The sequence below is a fragment of the Lonchura striata genome, chromosome 1 (genome assembly GCF_050655825.1).
Source record: "Lonchura striata isolate lonStrDom1 chromosome 1, ASM5065582v1, whole genome shotgun sequence".
NCBI lineage: Eukaryota > Metazoa > Chordata > Aves > Passeriformes > Estrildidae > Lonchura > Lonchura striata.
In genome coordinates this window covers 17,897,923-17,922,100 of record NC_140703.1, presented here as the reverse complement: position 1 = coordinate 17,922,100, position 24,178 = coordinate 17,897,923, and the positions used below count along the sequence as shown (strand labels likewise).

The following is a 24,178-nucleotide window of genomic DNA, read 5'->3' as shown; positions in this document are numbered from 1 at the left end:
AAAAATAATGGCATCATTTAAAACTGTTTCATGCCTAATAATGGCACCATCCCAAACTGTTTCATGTTTTTTAAAACTAAAGGGTGACAACATGATATTCAAAAAAGCAAGAAAAAAAAATCTAAATTGTAACTCAAATTTCAAACAGTATAGAGTAAGTATTGTATTGATGTCCTCCTGTCCTCCAGGTCTTCCTCCTCCCAGTTGTCCATTTAGTATCAGTGGTACTAGGAGATTTATAGAGTTATCTGCAAAGATGGATGCTTTATCTATTTAGGCTCCTTATCTACCCCTATTTTCCACCTGCAAATGCTGAAGCCTGAGAATGATTCCACTGCTTTAATTCACAATTGCAAGTCAGGATTGATCTACCCCCAAGAAGCCCAGCCAGGCTTTCAAGACTCACCAGTGCCTGGGTGAAATTTTATGTTGTGCTGCTCTCAGAAGCCATGTATGAAGCTTTGCATAAAGGCTATGAGCATGTATCCTTTTATACATCAATAATTTATGTATTCCTTTATATATCAATGCATAATCTGTGATATTCATGCTATTGTACCAGAAGCCTGAAGGACAATGCAAAGATCACAAGTGCACATGTGGGTTACAGAGAATCAGGAGTTGTAAGGAACTTTCCTACCTGACAGGGTCATTTTTTTACCTCCTGAATTATTGTCACTGCCTTGATACCACAAAAGACCTTTGGCAGCCTGGGGTCTGCCTGCTTACAGAAGCAGAAGCCAGCAGGTGGATCAGGCTGACTGACTGGATTTTTTTCATTTTTTCACAGAGTCTTTGTGCCTGAGGGGATGTTCTGTAATTATCTACATTCTCCATATCTATCCACTTTTAATTGAAACACTGAGATTGTATTAAAATTGTTATTTTCAAATGGATCCAGTTTTAACTTATTATTTTTCAGATGTCTGTATGACAAGTGGGTGGACTAATGACACAGTATGAAGTGGAAGTGAATTTAAGCAATCACAGTTGTGGAGGGACTGTAATTATGTCTCTCAAAGACAATATTTGGGTAATCAGTAGGTGAACTTTGACTATTTAAGCACATAGATACATCACCAGTATTCATGGCATTTTAATGTAAATGCAGCCTGTGCTGGACGGAAGTCAGTTGTATTTTCCCTATATATGCAAAATCACAGTGATACAGTCTGAATGTAGTGAAGGGTGTGGTGAAAAAGGAACCAAAACCCCATAAATTCTCTTGCCCCAAAGCACAGAGGAGAGGAGCAGTGCTCTGTCATCACTGACTACTCAAGGAGGAGATGATTTTAATATAAAATATTCATTAGTAAGGGACTGACAAGTATAATAATGTCAGGTGTGTAAAAAGGTAAAATTGGCTCATCTCACTCACATGAATCTCTCTTGTTCTGTACAATTAAGATACTTCCTGGCTTCTCCTAAGTCCTGCTATAATGAATGAATGTCAGGCTTTTACTTTCAGCATTTCCTGCAAACTCCTTCTGGTAATTCAGTTAGAATCCATTTTTCTTGATTCACTCCTCCCCAGGCCTGTGGCTTAGGTGCCTGTGGCTGTCACCCTGTAACAGATTATAAATCAGAATATTGGAATGGGTTCTGAAGTCCTGGAAACAGCTGCCTTGTGCTGGAGTGCCAGACGTGCTCAAAATAAATTGAGGGCTTCATTGACTTGAGATGAATGATGTTGGGGAGATAGATACTGCAGGAATAGCAGCTAATAGCAGATAAAACTTCTGGTTACTACTGGCTCACTGATTGCCAAACCTGAGAGAGGTTCTCTGACCCAGAGTGCCTGGGATTTTGGGCTCCTACCATTTCTAACACCAAAGCCATCTTTCTACTCAAGTCCGGGGAACTTGGCTTTCTGATGAGCATGCCATCATAAAGGGAAGCCATCATAAAAACATATAAAAACTGTATTTATCATCAGAAAATAATCAGTAAATATATTGCTCTTGTAAATATATTAGTAAATATATTCTTGTTCTTAAACTATTCCAGAAAAGAGTCAGCAAAATCACTTTTTTAAAATAATTATGACATTTTTATGGCAAATTGGGGAGCAGAAGAGCAAAATTACACTTTTAGACTCTGTTCAGTGGCAGCTGATTTCTTTTTTTAACTACATGTTACTTAATATTTTTGAGTTACTTATGGAAATTCTGTGTGTATCTGCAGGTTTGTATAGGGTCACAGCTGAGACTTACCAAAGAGAATTCGAAAGCCACTGACTCACACTCATTGTAATAAGGATTTGGGGTTGTTGCACCTTCCTTTTTCAGTAAAGCAAAGCCAGAAATAGTTTCATTGAGTTTCTAATCTTTCTGCAATTAAGCAGTCCCAAAATGTGAGTGGACTAATAATTGTCTTTTCTTCTTTCTATTTTTTTGGGGGTTGTTTTTTGGTTTTTTTTTTGGTTTTTTTTTTTTTGTTTGTTTGTTTTTTTTGTTGTTGTTGTTGTTTTTTGGGGTTTTTTTTGGGTTTTTTTTTGGAAATGTGTTTCTTCAATTGCACAAATGACTTTTTAGGTAAGATTATAGAGACTTTCTATCCAAAATGAAATTCCTGTCATGGTCTAGTGGGAGATGTCTGAGTCTCTTCATGGTGGTGGGGTCTTTGTTGATGTAAATTTAGGATGTGGCTTTCCCCCAGGATTCATGTTCCTTATTGAAAACCAGGGCTCACTTCTAGCATAGAAAACAGAGAGATTGATTTCTTTATCAGCCTCACATCTAAAACTGTAAGTGGATTTCTTGTGAAAACATGAGGCTACAGGAGAACTTTCCTTGTTTCTTGGCTGGCCTTGGACTTGCTGAGGGCCCTGGATGCTTGTAAAGGGAGCTTATTAATTGAGTATAAGAAAAACAAAGTCATTTTTATGTTCTTGGTACTGTTCTGGGGCAGCATTGGGAATTGGGAATAAAGTTATAACGCATAGAAAATTCAATGTACTTTTTGTGACTAAAGAACATCATCCAATAGATTAAATTTCCAAGAGAGAGAAATCAGGCTCTTCATCTGGCTTCAGTATAAAACAGTGGTTCAAACACTCCAGTTTATTTTCCGTGTCCTATTTGCTGGTCTGCAAGTGATGTGGGAATCTGGTGTTCACCTGATTTTAATGGTTGTGTGTGAAATGAAGGTTTGTCTTTTGGGAGGGAGCTCTGCTAAACAGAATGGGACCTATGAAAACCATTTGCCAAGATAATTCCCCCCTGACTTTTGCCAAGCCTCTAAGACTTACCTAGTGGCACTTTGGAGGCCTAAATTGTAGTCTGAGTCAGGACTGCCTGTGTTGTTTATACTTAATTTAATTTATGCAATATTAGCCATGAAAATGAAGATGCTTCAGTGTAGTTAGACTATATTTAGGTTTCTAATGAGCACTAATGCCTGCATTTCTATTGTTAATCAAGCCAGTGAGTCTAAAGCTGGTGATTGTACAGGTACCCTCAGTGTAGGTGCAGTTTATGGGAGGGTAGGCAAAGCAGTAAATTTTTTTTTTTTTTTTTTTTTTGCTGGTTACTCAGTGGAAGTCAGATCACTCTCTCACCACAGAGGTGGCTGTGAGGAGTGTGTGACTGGAGTATAATGGAGGTGTCAGAAGAACTGCAAAGAGCTGGTCTGGTGTGAAATCATCAGAATATATTCTGTACACGTTATGCATAACTGGATATAACTTTAAACTCTCACAATTTTCCCTACTAAAACACATTCACTCCAGAATTGCCTTCAGGAAAAGGTTTTGTACTGCTATCTTTCCAAAATTCATTTTCTCATGTGTGACTCTCAAAAAACTCTGTCAAAGCTGGCATCACCAGGAATTGCCTCTTTCGTGTAATTCTCACATTTTAGGAACTCAGCCTGAGGTTCCTTGTGTGGATTTTACTAACTTGACCTACAGCACCAAGTACTGGCCATGACCAGAGAAAGATGTTCCCCTACCTACCATGGTAATTGTACTGGTAGCTTCAATTCTCTTCAAGTTTGGCATTTAATGATGGCTTACTTCTCCTATGACTGTAAAAAATGTCCAAAGTCACTCTCCCAGCTGATATTTTTTCACTCTTCCCTCTGCACAGGTGACCCCATGTGAATTTGACTTTCTGTGTCAGCTGGAGGCTTGGCTTTAGTGAAGTGAAGCAACCTCATGGCCCCTTATTTTCCTTGAATGTCCTAGAAAACCTGGTGAAGCCATGCAGGGAATTGACTTCAATGCTTTAAAATCAGCCAAATCCAGTCCTCCTGTGATATGCAAAAGGAACTGAGTTATAAGCAGGAACTTTGGACTGGGTTTTTAACCTTTAATGGCTTTTTAACCTTTAATGGCTTTCATGGCAGTTTCCAAACATTTCATAACTGAAAATTGACGAGACTTGATTTACCATTTACTCTGTGCAAATTACTCTACACACACACACACACAAATATATATTTAATACATGTGTCTGTCTGTAAAGTATGTATGCTGTATTGTACTTTAGATCTGTATTGTAGATAGATAAATCTATGATAAATCTACTAGCTATTAGTAGATTCTGCACTGAAATGTATTTTACTCTCTTTTGCTCTTATGACAAACGGCAGCAACGTTTCCCCACTGTTTTTTTTTTTTTACACCAATATCACAATTACTGAGAATCTCAGAGATAAAATAATCAACCACACGAAATCATATTTGTTGCAGGACAGTCAAACAGACTCTTTGGTTTTGTTTTGCTCCCAGGGGGGCAAGATTCCCATCCGATGGACGTCACCAGAAGCTATTGCCTATCGGAAGTTTACGTCAGCCAGTGACGCCTGGAGCTATGGGATTGTCCTCTGGGAGGTGATGTCTTATGGGGAGAGACCCTACTGGGAGATGTCCAACCAGGATGTGAGTAAATTGTTGTCTGAGTTGTGTTCTCAGATGAGGGATCAAGCTGTGAAAGGAGGCCAAGAGCAGGTGGCTCTGAGTTTTTCATGGTGACATTCAGTAAGGAGTGGAGAGATCAGAACCGCTGGATGTCCCTGCTCAAGTAAAAGTTGATTGGAACTTGAAAAACCCACCATCTTTATAGCAGAGTGTTTTGGACCTCTGAAGGAGCAGAGTAGAGAAATTTATCCCATTGGTGGTTTTCTATAAGATGATGCAAATAATTCCACTGCAATGAGGTCATTCCTTCGCTCATTGTTAGAAAACCATCCTAAATTTCTGTTGATCCCCTTTGGTTCCACTTGTGTAATATTCTATAGAAGTTTTATGTAAATGTCAAATGCACAGAATAAATTGCTCTTGGCACTTGTGAAAAAGAGAAGCAAAGCATTTCTGCTAAGAGTTTAATGAAACCAAAATTCTTCTGGAAGTAATCAATGGATAAAATAGAGAAGGAGAGTGATCTGATTAGATCTTTGTAACATTAGTAAATTGTCCAAGCCTGCAATCCAAATGATTAATGGAGCTCTCCCAGTATTTTTTAAAGAAGCATAACATTTCCCCAAAGAAGATTTTTTTATTATATGTATTTTGAGGGTTTTTTTCTGTTGTTTATTAATTTTAGATTTATTCCAAGGGAGTTTCTTATGGACCAAATTTTATGGAGTGCAGTCACTCAAACAGATTTTCCAAGGAGATTATATATATTGTTTCTAGTTCTAAATTAAAATAAATAAGTCAGTAACATAGTTGTAGTCAAACATTTTTCTGTACTACTTTATGTTCAACAAGGAAAAAGATAAGAAAACTTCCATTTAAATGGGTACCTCTGCAACCCATGTCTCTGTAGAAAACGATACATTTATTTTAATTGGTAATGAATGTTTTTGTGGAGATTAATGTATCCTGTTGTGCAGACTGATATATTCGTGAAATGTCTTTAATAATATCCCATTAAAAGCAGAAGTGGAAGGATTAACTTATTTATGTGCCTCTCCTTTATGGCTGCTTAAACCAATAACTGTTCTCTTGTCTTTGTTCTGATTCAGAATAATTTGTTCTGCTTTTCAATTCATTGATCCAGATGAAGAGAAAAGATTAATAGAATATGGCTTTATAATTTCCTACATTGAATATTTGAGGTTTTTTATTCTTGGGGAAATAGATGCTGTAGGCCTGATCAAGAGGTGTTGGATTCTAGTGAAAAGGCTGGATTAAAAATCTTCTGGACAGCATAAATTCTAAAGTAATCTTGGTTTTGTGTGTGTCAAGCTGGAAAAAATACAGAAAATCTAGAAAAAACTTATCAGTCTAGGCAAATTATAAGCAATTTGGCCTGCACTGCCTAGTAGAAAGTGTGTAATTATCCATGAGGTAGGTTTTAAAAACAAATTGTGGCCCTGTGACATCATTGACAAGACCTTTTGTCTGTTGGTTCAGGATGGCCCGTGAGGGGCAGGTTGATTTTTCAGCAGGGGAGGCTGTTTTTTCTGCTGTTGTTTTGGAGTTCAGTGTCCACTGGAGGATGCAGAAAGCGTGTGTTGCTAAGGGTAATCAGAGGAGAGATATCCGAGACCTTTGAAGTTTGGCATACTTAAGCTTGCTAACTGTGGCTTTTGTTTATGGATTTATTTCAACTGAGTGTGAGTTTCTGAGATCCTTTCCACACACCCACCTTCTTCAAAGTCACCCACTGTATCTTAACTTCCCTTTCTGCATGCCTAATCTACCGCCTGGTTTACTTTGCAGATAAAGGAGAGACAATTAGCGAATAAACACGTTTGTTTAAACACAAAATGTCCATGCTAACATTCTTACAGCTGATAAAAACCCAAGTTGCTATAAAGTGCCTTTAAATTTGCACAAACTTTTCTCCTTGTGCAGGTGATTAAGGCTGTGGATGAAGGGTACCGCTTGCCACCTCCCATGGACTGCCCAGCTGCCTTGTATCAGCTGATGCTGGACTGCTGGCAGAAGGACAGAAACAACAGACCCAAGTTTGAGCAGATTGTCAGCATCCTGGATAAGCTGATCCGTAATCCCAGCAGTCTGAAAATAATCACCAATGCGGCGGCAAGGTGACATACTAGATCTTACATTTCTCCTGAACCCCTTTGATTCCTTCATCTCCTGTAATTAGGATTTGTTTGCACTCTTTACTGCCTCTTCACCTTTTAACTGTAGCTGTTTGAAGAGAGAAGGATTGAGTGTTATTATTTTTGTTATTGCTGTGATTATTTTATTAGTTATTTGCTCTTATTTATCCAATTTGTGAAAGATTTTTATGCTAAGGGTATGAAACCTGCTGAAAGACTGAAGAGAGTTTTTTTGAGAAAAGCACAGCTGGCAGATTTGACCATCGTGGGATTTTTCTTTTCCTTCTTCCCTTTGGTGGTGTTTTAAGTGCTTAGTGTTTCATAGGTTACAGCCAGTCATGTTCCTAAGTATCTTTCTGAATTGTATCCAAATACACTTAGGCTCTTCTCTGACAAGTCATGTTAACTTTAATCATCTGAATAATCTTTTTTTTTCCTTTCAGCTCACAGACCTAAAAATGCACTTTCACTCCCTCTTAGATCAATGTGTGAACTAGGAATTAATTTTCAACCTGTGCAATGTTCATAATTGCATTAAAAACATTAATTTTTAATCCTGGGTTTTCAACACACTCTAGAACATCATCACTATGATGAGATAAGAATTATCTCATTGAGAGAGAGCAGCTGAAGAGTGTGTTGACACCTAAGGGCATAATGAAGATGTGGTGAAAGAAGAGCTTTAGTTAAGTAGTGTTAAAGAGACTCGGTTTGTACAATGCACAAAATGTCATTCTCTTACTGAAGGAGTGTAAAAGTATTTTTAGCATGAATGGTAGTGCCAAATCCTCTGTCAGCAAAGCAGGCAGAGTGAGGGAGAAAAGCACTCTGCTCCTCTGTTGTTTCAGACCCTGGAGAGTGTTCTGCATGTCACTGGGCAAGAGAGCAGAGCCTGACACGAGGCAGGTTTCAAAAGGGAACAGAGAAAACCTTCCTGTCAAACCTCTCCTTGTGATGCAGCACACTTCCACACTTCCCAGCACAGCAATTGGATGGGAAGGCTGAGGGAAATGGAGCAAAGGCAGTGGGAAGAGCTGCATTGATCCTGCAGCCTGCTGTGAGACTGCCATGGACCTTGCCTCCTCATTCCTGGCCCTGCTTTGTGCTGCATCCTCAGCCAGAGGCTGCCCACTCTAATTGCTGCCTGCTGCCATACCAGAGGGCAGAAAAAGAAAGAAGAGAAGGGAGGAGGAAGGCAGTCATACTAACGGGCTCTGCTTTTAAATTTATATATCGAGAGAAGATGGCTTGCACAAAATTATGTTTGAATAATTTTGCTTGGTGAGTCTTTAACACGTAGGAAACCAACATGCTTACAGAAGCAATTATATCTAGGACGTGACAGAAAAAACCCAACAAGCAAACCAAAAAAAAACCTCAACACATTTTTGGGAAATACACCAAACTGTTTAAACACCGTTTTCTCAGTCAAGTGCATTTCTTCCAAACACCTTGCACCACTGTGTGGCAAGCCATTGGCGCAAAGAATTATTTTCTAGGGATGTGCTGCGGCAATCTGATGACTAGGGGAGCTGGAAACCATAATGTTTTTGGGCTTGGAGACCTGATTGCAGAAAACGTGGGCTGCACGTTTTTCATTCCAAACAGAAGCAAAATGTGGTCTTGTTTGTGGTCCTTCCAGTTACAGATTTAAACTGCAGCAGAGATATAAATAGTGTGGAACCATAATTTCCAGTTACCTCTTCATAGCCAATGGAAGCTGATAGTGTGTCAGAATCTGTGGTATTGATGATTCCGAGATTGTAGGAAGTCTCTGTCTCTCTGCCCCGCTGCCAAAGCAGAAGCCATAATTGGTCTGTGCTGGTTTCAGGGTTGTTTATTCTGTTTATCTCTAACATGTTCTGCTGCCCTGCCCAGCTCTGTCCTGCAGGGCAGCGTGTGGGGCTCTGCCCTCAGTGGGATGTTACAAACATTAAATACCAGAAACTCCCTGGGCTGGATTTACAATAATGTGCCAATATCTGTCACCTACGTTGAACAGTGTGTCCCCAGCCTAAACCAACAGAAAAATGCCAACACTGCAGTGAAACATGGAGGGCATGAAGAAGGAGAAAAAGGACAAGACACACCCAATTTCCTCCATCTTGTCCCCTTTGGACCCCTTATCTAGAATCCTAAAATTTTACTTTTGCACCCGTGCCACACTTATTATTACTCATATCAAACATTCAGAGCTTGTAATTCATCCTGTTAGATTGAAAACTCTTTTCCATGGACAGAGATCAGAGACAGTGTCTCTGGGGGCTCTGTCCAGGGGGTTCCTGACCCCTGCCAGGGTCCCAGGCCTTCCAGGGCAGCCAGAGGGAACACCTGGATTCCCATAATAGTGGAGACCAAATTCAGTCTGAGCATGGTTTCCACCTGCTGGGTTCTGTGCAGGAGCTCCCCAGGGGAATATTTATTGTCCCCTTCTGCCTCTCTCGCGCTCTCTTTGCTCCTGTTCCATCCTGTGCTTTGTGGCACAGAGGCTGCATGTCCTTAGCACAGTGCCACGCTCTCAGCCCGTGGGAAGGCAGGGAGGGAAGGAAGGAGGCTGCCTGCATGGTAGGGAACCTCTCACAGTTGCTTTAGGTGAGCTCTCTGTGAAATGCTCCTCCTGCTGCTGCTTGGCTTTGATATCAAGCACATTTCCAAGGCAGGCAGCATCAAAGGTAATTTTATTCCTCCCTTCCTTCCCAGTTCCCCTTCCACTGCCACATCCCTGCACATTCCCAGGCAGTGCAGTGTCTCTCCCTCACTGCCTGGTGACATACAGGGCACCGTGGGGTCCCAGCATGGGAATTCCCTCTGTGAAGGAGCCCAGGGAATGCGTGACCCGTGATCTCTCCATCTCCTCTGTCAGTGTCTGCAGCCAGCCTGGCTCTCCAGAAACACAGCCACGAACAGACACGAGTGAGGGGTGCTGGGCAGCCCTGTGCCATGAAATCCTTGTCAAAGCAGACTAATCTCAAGCCTTGGACAAATCTCAAACCTCAGACATGGCTGAAAATCTGCAGCCAGCTCCACAGCCCCGTGGTGTCCTGCAGAGAGGCACTGGTGGCAGGTAACAGCCCCTGGTGCTGGTGGCTAGGGACTGAGCCTGGAGGTTCAGCAGCGCTTTTTGACAGGCTGGCAGAGAAAAATGAGACAGAAAAGTGAGAAGTGAGGCTTAAAATAGGGTGGGGCCTTGTGTGCAGCAATGTGTGACTGATACTGAAGGGCTGTGGGTCAGGGCAGCTCCTGGAGAAGGGGACACAGTGGGATCCCAGAGAGGGACAGAGATCAGAGCAGGGGGGAACACTCAGGGACTCAGCCCCAAGGGCTCTGGGGAGTGCATTGGCTCAAGTGGCTGCTCTCCGTTGTTATTGGAGGCTGCAGCACGCCCACACCACCTCTCCTCCTACCCATAATAAACAATTAATCTAAGTTACAGAGGTCCCAGCTCACTCCGAGCTGTGTCTGTGGTGCTACTGGAGGAATGCTAAAGCTTGAAGCCCACCATATGCCTGTAGGTGTTCAGAACATACTTGGTCAGGGAAAAAAATGTTTAACCTACGACGTCTGGTGCAGATGCAAAACCTGCCTCTTCTTACAGATTTTAGGGCTGATGTTTGTTTAAAATAGTCACAGCACCGTTGTATCCTATGTAAAAAACATATTTCTGGAGGTGCATAGGATATCCCTGTCCTCTGGGTGCTGGTTGATGTTAACTGACCTCCACTGAAGGATGTGCTTGGCTGAACATCTGATTCCAGGCCACAGCCCAGGCACGTTTTACACTAATACCTCACAGAAGAGGAGTCAAAGCCTTCAATTCCCTCTTTCCTTTAAAGTTTTCTATCCCTTCAGGCCACTCCATGGTATCTAATAATTTCTTGATACTCAAGGGGATGTTTTTATCTTTATTGATCACGGCTTTGCAGACTGTTCTACGTGCCTTTGAACCTTACACTGACAAAAGGTTTTTGTAGCCTCGGCACAAGCAAACGTTTCATAATACCTTTCCTGGTGTTGTGTTTCATCTCAGATTCATGTACAAATTCAATTTCTATTCCTTGCAAAGTACAGGGTATGGCTGATTTCTTTCTTACCTGTCTCAATTCACTCTTTAATCAGGTGGCCACCATGAGCTCTTGCTAATAAGACCTGCTTTGGTTCTGGACACATGGGTTTTTGTGTCCCTTAGGCTGCCTGGAGTTAACCAGCTCTGTAAGGGACTGTAGGAACAGAACTCAGTGCGAGACACGTGGCTTTCTGAAGCACAATCTCATGATATTTTTATTTGATTTATGTCGTGCTGTTCTTTCCTGTTTTCTGAACACGATGTTCATTGTTCTAACAGAGTCCTGAGGTTGTTTGGATATCTTTAGGGTGGGAGTGAGTTCATCGTTCTTCCAGTTTTGATCAATTTCATTATTTTTCCTCTTGAGCTTATTGTTTTTTCAGTCCACTGTGTATTACTTCACATTTGTGAACATTTCATACAGATACAAAGCAGATGGAAACTTTTCTCAGCTTAGGTTGGGGAGTCAGAATCACTTCACCCACCTGCAAGCAAGTTGGTGAGGCTGGAATGGCTCTTTAGCTGCTGTTTCATTTGTGTGGGGAAAAAATTGTAGCTTGAGTCATGCAACTGGAAGTACTTCATGTACACTGCAAATCTGAAATGGACTCATGAAATTTATTTTGATCAATTTAATTTTTTTCAATGATTTACATTTGCTATTTTTTTAGATTTGTGGGTTTTTTAAATTCTTGCTTAAATTTCTGATTCTGCATTTTTATATATACATATATATATTTACAATGTATCTTACTGTCATATGCATATGAATCTTAATCTTAGGTGGCCATTTGAAAAAAATGTATGTAAAACATAGTGTGTAATTTAATAAATTTAAAGCATTTATGTGTCCCAAAACTTTCATAATATAGTGTGATCTTGAGGTATAAGGGTTATGACACAGGATTGAGGCAGCTCAAACGTGACAGCTTTCCCACTGCTGTGTGTGTTCACATCAGTGATTGAGGGGGGACTTTAGTCATTTATTCTTCATGAACCTGTGGAATGGGAATAGCTGAGTTAATCCGCAGCCCTCATTTGAAAGAAAATTGAAATTTGTTTCTAATTCCAACATTTGACTTTTAGAAATTCTGGATTTCTGCCAGGCCTCTGACTGATTGCAAAACTGACACGGAATCGTCACCAAAAAATCCCAACCTGCTTCTGTGTTTGCTTTTGGTAGCATGAAAGTCAGTGTCAGGTATTGCTGTTGTTGTTTTTCTATACTGCAAGCATATATTTAGGATAAGAGGAAATAATTGTATGACAAGGAAGGGGAGAAAAACACCTGAAAATTCAGGATATTTCAGAAAAATCATAGCTGAAATTCTTTTCATATAGCCCAGAAAATTTAGGGGGTCAGGGTCAGTTGTTCTTCCCTGATGAAAAAAGGGAATGAATAATTAATTCCTCATACATTCCTTTACGTGTTAGCAAGTTGTTTCCAACCCTGCCTTGATTTGCTTAAATTTGATGTGTTGTTTGAAACACTGGCTTGTGTCATTTCCTTGAGCAGTCTTTGGAAGGGCTGATACTTGTGAGAAATTTTTTGCCAGGATTCACTGCTAAACATGTTCAGATTTGTTGTCTCTTTGTGGTGCTCTCACTGTTGTCGTTCTCAGACATCTGGTGGTAGCACTTCCAATTTAAAATTTGAGTTTAAAACTTTGCTCCTCATAAAGTTCATTTCCATTTAAAATCTGATAATTCAGTGGGAACACTCTGCATTCTAGCTTGGTAGGATTTTTATGAAAATCAACCTCAAAAAGAGCAGTGAACAAGGCAAATAAAAAATTCAGACTTGCTCGTTTTTGCAGCATAATTTAAGCCCTGTTTTTGCAAAAATATTTGCAATTAAATTATTGTTTAGATTGGCTGAATACTTTGTTGAGAAATCTTTTTTTTTGCCATTCAGGTCAGAAGGCTTCAGATGCTTGACATATAGTGCTGATCTGCTGTAATGTTGTTTGTTTGCTTCTCCCTTCCAGGATGGAAGAGAGGAGGAGATTTCAGTTTTCCTTGGATGCTGTCATCAGGGTATTAACAACGGGGTTGAGTTTGGCCAAAAGTTGTGTAGGGCGAGATTCTGTGTGAACTTTAAGTTTCATTTAGAATCCAGCAACAATCTAATCTGTGCCCTAAACCCAGACTGTTCAGTCTAAAAGAATTCAAGTAATGTAAACTTAAAACTCCATCTCTCTCTCTCTGAAGCCTGCTAAACATAAAATTGTGAATTTACAGAAGGAGGGGGGAAAAAAGAAACTTAACTACAAATCACAAAATGGAATGCATTAAGTCCTACTCCTCGGTCTCTAAGCACAGTTTGGACTGAGGGTTAGACTGAGGAGGTTTTGGGGACTTCATTCAGGTCCTGTTTCCACTTGATTTTCCCAGTGGTCACTATTCAGGCAGGAATTTACTGTGGGTTGGGGTTGGGTGCTGTAGAATTTAAATAGAAATTCAGCTGGGTCAGCGGGTGGCCTGATGGGCAGGGGAGGTTTTGGTGTTTAATGAGATTTCCAAGGTGTTTGTGGAGCCCTCGATAGTGGTGGTGGCAATTCCACCACTGGTATGCTGGAAAGAGGGGACAGAAGTAGAAATTCACAGTGATGCCTAAGCTTTTAATATATTTCTCATATATTTGTAGCTTGGTAGATGGCTAATGCATGGGTGTAGTACTCTTCCTGCCCTTTCCTCCCAGATTTTGGAACCCATCCCTGAAATATTGTTTAGATTAATAAATTAATAAATAATCTTTATTCCAAGTAGGGGACCTACAATAAGAAGAAGGGCAGAGAACCCCTTGGACCAACTCCAAGGGGCTGACCAGAGATGGGTTACTGGGGCAGCTGAATCTCCTATTGGATGTAGCTGTTAAATATCCTAATTAATTAACCTTATAAAATCACAGAAATCTGATTCTGGATGTGCCCATCACCACTGGAACACCTGGAAGCTTCCAAATAAAGATCTGCTTTTTGCTTTACTATTCTAACACTGATGCAAAGGGTTTTTCTCTTTTGATTATAGGCAACAGCAGTGCAGCCAAAAGTGAGATATAAAGGGAAGCTCTCCACAGCAAATGGTAGATTTTAAGCATTTCAAGAGCTTTATAAAACATTTTTCTCTGCCTGTTCTGAGGAGCTTACAGACTGTCCTAACAATAATGAGTGGCTGGCATTGAAGGTCTGTCAGCCAGCTACACATGCCAGGAAATGGCCATGTGCCTGGATTTCCTTAAAAGCACAGCTTAGGCTGGGTTATGAGGGAAAAAAACCCAAAATTCAGCAATGTGCTGGTTGTTTTTTTTTTTTGGCTTTAGTGGTTTGATGTTGGGAAAAAATAAATGAAGGAGCATTGATACACCCGGGCATTATTATTTATTATCTTACCAAGATGCAGAAAAATATAAGCACATTGAAAGCCATGATCTGAGGGGCAGCTAAAAGAGTAGGGAAGACTGGAGGATTGAACTTTAGGGCAGTTGAAATTTTATTTGCTTATTATCCTAGTGGAAGCCATGGCAAGTTAGGCTGGTTTTTGCGAGTTTTTTTGTGGTTTTTTTTTGTTTGTTTGTTTGTTTGGTTGGTTGGTTTGGTTTTGTTTGGTTTTTTCACCAACAATGGAGCTAGGAAATAAAAAATATTGACATTTAGAGAGGTGTACCATTTTTGCAGCCTCAACTGCATTGTTTTTCCCCTTTGGTTATTTGTGTTGCCCTTCTTGATTTCTCCAGCTCTCCTTTCACTCCAAGGAGCAGCCCACAACATGGTTATTTGGAGAGCATGAAAACAACACAAAAAGGCTCTTGGGAAAAGCACATGTGCCCCCTTTAAGAGGTACTTTAGAGACTAAATTACCAATTCTGCTAAGAGCATGTTAAAAATGGGCATGAAGAGATGGAACTCCAAAGATTTTTATCTTTAAGGTCCAGGGATAATCAAGTAAACAGAATAGTTCTACTTCTCCTTGGCATGTCATTTATTTACTTGTTTCCTGTTGATACACATGTATGCATGTGACTCTGAATGCTACAGAAGATAAAACTGAAATTTTTTTCTGTGCCACTTGTTGGTTTTGGGGTTATTTTTCTCTTGAAATAAAATTTATGTTAGACCCAAACTCTGTGCTTCAGTTCACCATAATCATAAAGCCCATAGGATTTGAGTTCCAACCAGGCTCATAGGGAGCAATTTCACTTTACAAAATCAGCTTTTAATTACCTAAAATTTGCCACAGGATATTACTTTATGTTTTTGGGGATTTTTTTTTTAATACTTTCCTCTTTAAAAGAAATTGACTGTGGAAAGGAATGTCCAGATTTAAAAAACTGAAGGTTGGCTTTGCTGTTTGAAGGAATGGATGGAAAGAGAGACAGGCTCCTACAGTACAAAGTCTGGCATTGTGTGTGCACAGCTCCTCTGTGTATTTGCAGAAGACGTGGCAGGACATTTTCATTTTCTTTGTCTCAATTCCTGCATTTTAAAAGTTAGTTTGTCTCTTTTTCTCCCCAGACAGCAGCCATCCAGAGATGAGATTTTCATGTTGTATTAGGAAGGGTTCTAATTATGTTTTCTGTGTTTTTTCTTGCTAGTGCAGCAAAATTTTCCCTGTGTTGTGACAAAAAGCTGTGCTAATGACAATACACTGTAGTTCTCCTCACTGCAGATGGCTCAAAGGTTAATTCCAACTGTTAAAGTAATGGACACATCCAGAGAAAGCTTCCAGCCACGGGATGTTTTGTAACTGGCATCTCACTGTTCAGTTTGTCTCTTCAAACTGGGTCTTGCTGTTTGTTTTTTTTTCAGGGCACCACATGTCAGTAAATACAACTTTGTAGGTGTAGTAATTGCAACAACAGTCAGGGTGAACAGGATAGAAAATCTTGCCATGACTGTCAAAAGATGATATGAGAGGGTGTTTCATAGTTAGTCAAAGCAACAAGCTAAAAAGAGTTAAAAAAAAAGGAAGAAAATAAAAAGGAGGGGAGAGAAGGAAAGATGAAATGTTCTATTTCTCTTCCCCTGAGCAAACATGTAATTTCCATGATTTCTTTTTAATGACTCTCTCCTGAAGCTGGTAGGTACTGATTTATGAAAAGCTGTAAAGGATCAGGTGGAGCCCTGCAGGACGTCGTTTACAGCTGCACGGACTGCAGCCTGTCTAATTTGTCTGCTGAAGTGTGAGCTCATGGCACACATCACCCAGACCATAAATTCCCTCTTCAGCCCTTCTGTCTAGGGGCTGGGGCAGGGGGAAAAGAACCTGCCAGGGTGTGCAGATGCTCTGCAAGCCCAGCGTTCCCCTGGTGCACACGAGGAGACAGCGCAGGCTCTTCGCAGAGAGCCGAATTCCTGCTCATTGATAAACAGTCCAGATGTCCTCTCTGAGGAGGAAAGTAACTAATTTTTGTTTGGAATCCTGCAAGAAGAAAAATGATACTTTACAGTGCTCGTTACTCTGAGGTCACTCGCATTAAAATTAGGTCATATTTTTTGTCATGATGATACTTTGATCCAAGTAATAAACATAAAGGCTCTTTTGGGCCACTCTAATTCCTAATCCTAGAGACCTGTTCTGTTTCAACTTGTTTATACTTTTTTTTCATTAGTGATTCTTGAGTCAGACCTTGTTTCATTAGACTTAAGTTAAAAAGGCATAATAGGCTGGGGGGGAGAAAAAAAAAATCTGTGCTTTATCACTGAGAACACTTCATAAATACTCTTAATTAATATCTTTGGATTCCAGACACTGTACCCAGAAAACTATAAATAAAAAAATCATTGGTTCTTCACAGGACAAACAGTAGTCAGTGAAATCCACGTCTTACAGCTACTGATTAAAACTATTTTGGGCCTGATTATCAAACTTTGAAGCTGGGTGTCATGTAGATGTCCAAGATTTGGTTTGACCATGGCACCAGCACATGAAGTGAGCTCTGTTCTGGGGACAGAGCAGATTTCTGGTGTCTTCTGTTGCTCTTCTTTCCATGGGTGGCTGTTCCCAGCATGTGAAATTCAGAGTTGGTGTCAGTGGTCACAATCCTTCTAGGCTCTGGAAGGAAGGTAGCTGTCCCCATCAGGGACATCTCAGCTCTGGGACCTGGTGAAAACTGAATCTGTGTGTTTGGAGTTAAGATTGTCAAGCATGCAAGTAGCTCTTTAATTATGTCCTGCGTTCCCAGAAGGGCAAAAATACTATATTAACCTGAGCCTGAGAGAAATCAGCTGATTGATAACAATCAGGAAAACATCAGAGTAAAAGGAGCTGTTTAAGAAGTGGCCAATACTAAAAATCCTTGTTCTTTTCTTCAAAAGTGAAAGGTAAAAGTCTTAATGTAACTAATGTTACTTATGTAACTGATGTGGTATCCCCTGACTCCAGGGCAAGTCAGGTGTACTGCGAGGATGTGATGTTGTAGTGCTGCTGATTTTGGTGAAAATTAAGACATACTGGATTTGAGAAGGCTTTGGGTTTTCTAGGCTTCTTATTAGGTTAAAATCACTATATTTAAATATGTGGTTCTCTTTGTGCCTTTAAAATCTCCTCCTATTTATATTTGTTCCTGTGATGAACTGAGATGACTTGGGTTTGGAGTGATCAGTTCTCCAGTTCCTGTAGCTGTCACCTACCTGTTACACTGTGTAATCACTGCCTTTAAATTATGCTGTCAGTCCAGCCACCTCTCATTTTCACTGCTTTCAGGGACAAAAGTCCCTGACAAAGTCACTTCAAATGGGTTCAGCAGCAGTAGTCAGACTCCTGTGCAGGTTATGAGAGGGAAAAGAATTCTGGGGCAGAAAATGGACTGTGAAGTTGCAGAGATAAATGCTTTGAACATTCTCTAGTTCAGTCTCAGGAGCAGCACAGCTAAGCACATGCTTAGCTTTAAGCCTGCAATAAAACAATGAAAATAAGGTACTTTGCTTATTGTTGCAGCTTCTAACTTAGTAGCAGCATTTAGGATTTGTCAGTGGGCCACAATATTCTGAACATTTGATGTGACCAAATTTCTACCAACACACTCAGCTTGGAGCCTGGAGTGTGCATCGTCCATGTGATGTTTGGGACTAGGTGAATCACATAAATATAACTTTAGACCTTATTAACATGAAATTGTGAGGTACCAATGCACTTTGTGAATGCTGCAGTGATTTACACACAGGCATGGGAAGCTGGTGCTCTTCAGCAGGATGATTTGTCAGAGCTACCAGCACCAGTCCTGGAGTGGCCTCAGCAGTTGAGAACTCCCACAGACAAACAGCAAAGCCACATCCAGCCTGGATGCTCCTGCCACTGCTGAGTTCAGACACAAAATAAATCTGTGTTTCTCCAGAGTCTAGAGGACTGCCAGTCTTCAAGTCTGATACCTGTGAACCAGATCTATTTAAGTCCTGAAAGGGATCTCAGCAATAGATTAGGTGACAATAATGTTTACCAAGAAGCAGCGTGGTAAATACATGACAGAGCAAATGACATTTTCATGATGCTTTAGTTTCAAGCACAAAACATGCTAGAATAATCCAGCAGTTAAAAGCACTTCTGTTAAGGAAGCTGCACCTACAAAATTGATTCAAAAATCTACTGCCTTCTAGGTTCATCATCTTCACAAGTGGTTAATTATTCCTTGATATTTTCAGATTTGGAGAACCCCAAAATAACTTTAGAGACATTAATATAGAAAACATTTTTTATCAAAGGAACTCTGGACAAAGACAGACTTTTTTTGCCCCTAGACACAAGTTATTCTCCCATTCTTTCATTTCAGGCCATCAAATCTCCTCCTGGACCAAAGCAACGTTGACATTTCAGCCTTCCGCACCACGGGTGATTGGCTCAATGGATTTCGGACAGGACAGTGCAAGGACATCTTCACAGGGGTGGAGTACAGCTCCTGTGACACCATAGCCAAGATTTCCACAGAGTAAGTTGCAATTTGATGGGGGTTTTCATCATAGCTACAAGTTCAAACATAATCACAAAGGTAACACTTTTATACGGCATTTTTCTAATCCTTAGCTAACATTTTCTTGCATTTAAAGAGACAAATGGGGATTATTTGTTGTAGTTGAAATAGCCATGAAGGAAATCTGTGTCTCATGACTGTGTGAAGGCCATGGTCCCACAGCTTTTTCTCACTAAATACAAGAAAATTCCCATTTTTTTCCAAAAGAGTAGCACCATGCATCATTTGGTACACTAGCATCACTTCCTTTCACTGAAGTTTCTCTGTTAATTCTTTAAATGCTGTATTTTACATGAGATTTTCTCTACAGATGGCACATTGCCAGTCTTTCCCTTTATTGCCCATCCCATATTCCACTGAACCAGGTGAGGGGGAAAATTCTTTGTAGCTATTTTCCTCCTCCATCCTAATAATTACTCAGGGGCTGAACTCCCTCCTGCTATGCTTGGAAGTGAGCAAATGGCAAGTTTATTACATTCTAAATGCAATCCATCTTTGTTCCAGTGACAAGTGGGTGTAGGGTAATGTTCTTTCTGCACCTGAAAAGGCATCAAGTACAGTTAAAAATTTAATGCCAAAGGAAACTTTAATTCCCAGTTGGGCTGGCTGGATACAGGACAAGTTATGGAGAAGTATGCAGCAGCTGTGCTACCAACAATTAAACACATCAATGCCATTAATTAGTGTATTATTGCACCTATAAAAGGGTGCTAATGGCTTTTTGTAACAATTACCCTTTGGGGACAGTGTAGAAATCCTCTAGGAATGCCCAATTTCCTGTGAGCCCCTGGTTAATTAGCCCTTCACAGGTGTTAGAGCACCTCTGTGTTGCACAAGGAACAATGAGACTGGAGATCCTGGACAAACAGGAGGGGAGAACCGGGGGAGGCACTGGAAGCTTGGCCATGGACTCCTTCACCTCAGTGCTGGTAGCAGAGTTCAGAGGGCCTTTCACAGGCCAGTGATGTGTCAGCACTGCCCAGGAAAAGCCATCAGATTGGTGGGGGATGGAGGTGTCCGAAAGGCTCAACTGATCCAGCAGTGACCCCCTTGCCCCAAAACCCCAGTGCTTGCATCACTGGAGAACGATTTCCTTTGCTGATCTTTTCTTTCAGGTAAGCAAACACAACAAGGCTAAATGAGCTTTCACTCTATTTTTTGCAGCCCCCTTGTGTTTTCAGACAGTTGCTCTCTGTTTTTTTTTCTTTTTTTGCAGCAGGGCTTGTGTTTCAGCATTGTCCTTGTATCTGGAGGCTCCTGCAGTACAGCAGTGTGAGATGGGCAAGTTCATTGCTGTTTGCTGGGATCAGTGCTGTGCAATTCAGTGTCCTCACTCACACGCCTCCTCTTTTTTCCAGTGACATGAAGAAAGTTGGCGTTACAGTGGTGGGCCCTCAAAAGAAGATTGTCAGCAGTATCAAAGCTCTAGAAACTCATACAAAGAACAGCCCTGTTCCTGTGTAAGGTACCAAAATGACGTTGCTCAGGAGAGGAGATAAAAAAAAAGAAGAAAAGTTGCATCGCAGGTGAAAAGTGATGGCTGACAAACAGCAGAATTTAAAGGAGTTCTTTGCAACAACTTTGGAAACGCAATGGTTGAGATTTCAAACCCACAAGACACTCAAATACTGAGTATAAATGCCTTAAAAATAGGAGCAAACTTGTTTTCTATCTGTTAATCCTAAAGCGTGGGTGCTCTTGACTGACTGTTAATGCAGATAGTAAATATCACAAGAAAAAAAAAAACATGAAAAATCCTTCCAAGTAAAAACCAGTGTTACTAAAACCTAGAGCCATTTGAATATTAAGTGACTGAATAACAGAAAAAAACCATGGACATAAAAGCTGTGTATTTGATCTATACAGCAGACAAGAAGAAAGAAAGACTTGCAGTATTTTTATACAGAAGAGATCTGTAACAGGTATTTTATTTCTTTAAAAGCAAGGAAAATAGAGGACTATACCTCACAACCTGTCTGGCCATATTTACTATAATGTCATTGTAACATGTTATTTCAGCTTCAGGAAGGAACACACAAATAAAGTTTGTAGTAACTTTGAGTTAGTTGACAAAAGATTTTCAACATTATGTTAGCTTCCCTAACTGTGTTCATTTAAATAGAAACAAGTCTTAATTTTTAAAAGGCTTATTTATTTTTCTTGGTTTGTTTTTTTTTATTTTTTCCATTATTGTTTATATTTATGCTTAAATACCTTAACCTGGCTGTATTATTGCCAAGTGCCAAATGTTATCCAAACTTCATTGGTTCAACCTGAGAAATTGTCTGAGGGTTAGTTACTAGGTAATTTTATACTCATAGCATCATGCATGGACTACAGAAGGAAAGAAAGGTGGTCTTTTTCCAGCACTGACACCATGAAAAGCATCTGGACTTTTTTTGCAAATGAGTTTTCTTCCATTTGTTGTGAATGGTATTTTCAACCAGGCTGAGGTTTTGACAGTGGTGTGTGCATTAATCTTTAGATCAGGATCTGCCCCAAACAGCACATCCCATTTCCCTCCCCAGGGCTGTTTCCCTGTCACAATAAAGAGCCCTGTTCTTGGGTGGTGCTCAGGTGAGAGATCTGACAAGAAAATATAAAAGAGGGCCAGGGTTTGTTGCATCCTGCTTTAACTGATGATGCTTTTTGAGTTCCCTGGGAAGTGACCCTTGTTTAAAAGGATGACTTAAGCTGTGAAAGGAGGCTTTGGTGTGGAAGTTTTACACATGCCTGAGCTAGAAACCCCCCTGTAAAGGCACTGCCATCCTGTAGGGGACCTGAATTTTTGGCACAGCTTCAGTGGGTACCCCTTCCTTGAAAGAAAGCGGAAGGGAGCCCAAGTCTAGGAGAACATTCACATCTCCCACTGGAAAAAGGAGACTTGAAGGTGGATTTTGGGGGCCCTCCACCATTTTCATTGTCTTCCAAAGAGCTTCCCAAGTCCTAAGTTTTTGTTCTGGAGCACATCAGTCCCACTTCTGAGCAGACACCACTATTTTCTCTGAAAATGAGTGTTTTAAAACACAGTGTGAGCCACTTCTTGTGTTTCTTAATGCTCTAGATGTGATGCCAGGAACACAGAGAGCAGGGCTTGGCCACCGGGGAAACCATTCTGCTTCCCAACTTGACATTCTGGAATCCAGACCTGATTCTGATGATGAATCCCTGAAAGTCTAAGGGAGAGGCAGATGGAAAAATGGCACATTGTGTTTTCTATGTGCATGGAAAAGGAGATGACCACTTGTGCTTCCTTCTGTTGGCTTGAGTTTTGAAGCTTCTTGGTATATAAGTGAGGAAAGAATCAGTTTCTAGGGTTTGAGGGGCTGAAACTGTTCTGCATGAATCCAGAACTTACAAAATGTCCAGGCACAACATTTATCACACATTGCTAAAGAGAAGAAGTGTTAGAGGCTTTTTCATGAGTGCTGGTAGTAAACATGCTGTAAAGGATTGGGTTTGAAACATACTCACAGCATAATAATTAGTAATTCTCTCTGAAAGAGAAGTGAATGGGTTTTAAAATTGAAATAATAAAAAAAATGGAAGAAAGGTAAAATAAAGCACTTAAGCTGTAAAGAACACTTCCACTTATCTGCCCCAATCTATCATGAAATGCAGCAAGCTGGATACAAAAGCTGTTTTGTGTTGCTTAGTTCGTTCAGAATGAATCTTTACTTTGGGTTGAGATTGCTCTAAATCAGACACTGTTAGTGAATTTAAGCCACCAAAACCCAGTGGCAAACACTGTCTGTGTGGGGACAGCTTTTTGTGACATTTCTCCTCAGCTTCATTCTGCTGCTGGAGTGTGGGGGCAAGGGGCTGGGGTGGGGGGGTTGACCTCTGGGAAATGCTTCTGGAGACACAGACCCAAGTTCTTAGAGTTTTAGACACTTGAAAATTTTGCACCAACCACCCTCAATTTCCTCCTGCCACATGTCCTGTCGTGTTCCTTGCCCACTGTTCAGGCATGCTCAGCATGAAAAATTCAATCTCACCAAGGGAAAAAAAAAAACAAAACAAAAAAACTAAGCAGCTGGGTTTTGCTTTTCTGTGCTGTTAGGAGTTGAGAGTTCTTAAAACCCATTTGGTTTTCTCTCCCTGTCAGAAGTTGATTTGTACTGTAAGTGGCCTCTGTTGCAAGCATCCTGTACTCCCTGTCCCCCTGTACATATGTAAACATAGCAGTGTACAATTCTTCAGTGTGGAGTAGAGAAATAGAGGTCGTGTGGCCATCTGCCTGTACAGGTTATGGACATCAAGCAAAATGCAAACTGCTCATAAAATGACATGCCATATTATTGGGTTTGTACCTTTCAATATAGTTTCCATTTTATTTATTTCTGTTAACATAATCTAGTTTTTGTGCTGTAACTTAGCATCCAATAAGCAATGTATAGATGTGATTTGATTGGCAATATGTATTTACTTTAACTTGTATTTCAAAAGCATTACTTACTCATTTAGATTATATATTGTGCAATTGTAGATGGCCTCTTACTAATGTAAAATGATTTGTAGTGGAAACATTTATATTTTTATAATAAACATAATGAAAGTATTTTTTACATACTGAAATACTGAGGTGATTGCTTGGAGGACAAAGTAAATTTATTTGATTAGTGTGATAAAATTGTAATTAAATATGGATAAATTCTGAGTGTTAAAGCATGGGTCTGGAGGGAAAGCTAGATATTACCTATATTATCTATTAAGAGAAACAAGCAGTGCAGGTTTTAACTAAACAGACCAGCATTTGTGCAAAACTGACTTACATCAAAGACTTTACTTTCTCCATGGATACTGGAAAACATCATCTTCTACAGCCTGCCTATGGGATATCAAAAAAAGCTGTCATTTATTTTAGTTGTGTCAAGTATTTCCAAACTTTTGCTTTCTTTCCTCCCTCACCAGTGAACCTATTTTCATCTTCTTAATATGTCGAATCCAGTCAAAGATGTACTTTTCAACAAAATAAAATAGCCCACCACATACTGTAATTTCACCCCATGATCATTTCTTGCCTCTGAGTATCTGTATTAGATAATATTTTGCCCCTGTTTTGTTATGTCCCTGCCATGTTGTTTCTGTGTGCTTCACTAAAGTACAGGGTCTTTGAAAATGCCAACATA

General features: G+C 40.3%; 1 protein-coding gene across 2 annotated transcripts in view; it reads left to right on the top strand.

Moving 5' to 3' along the window:
- The window catches only part of EPHA3 (EPH receptor A3), a 178,145-nt gene extending 154,521 nt beyond the window's left edge, over positions 1–23,624 (top strand). For both annotated transcript variants that reach the window (XM_021550215.3, XM_021550214.3), the window contains exons 14-17: positions 4,733–4,882; positions 6,806–6,999; positions 18,849–19,004; positions 20,405–23,624. In XM_021550215.3, coding sequence (XP_021405890.1) covers positions 4,733–4,882; positions 6,806–6,999; positions 18,849–19,004; positions 20,405–20,510 — 606 coding nt within the window. In that variant the 3' untranslated portion in view covers positions 20,511–23,624. The remainder of the gene's footprint in view (positions 1–4,732; positions 4,883–6,805; positions 7,000–18,848; positions 19,005–20,404) is intronic.
- Positions 23,625–24,178: the final 554 nt, after the last annotated feature.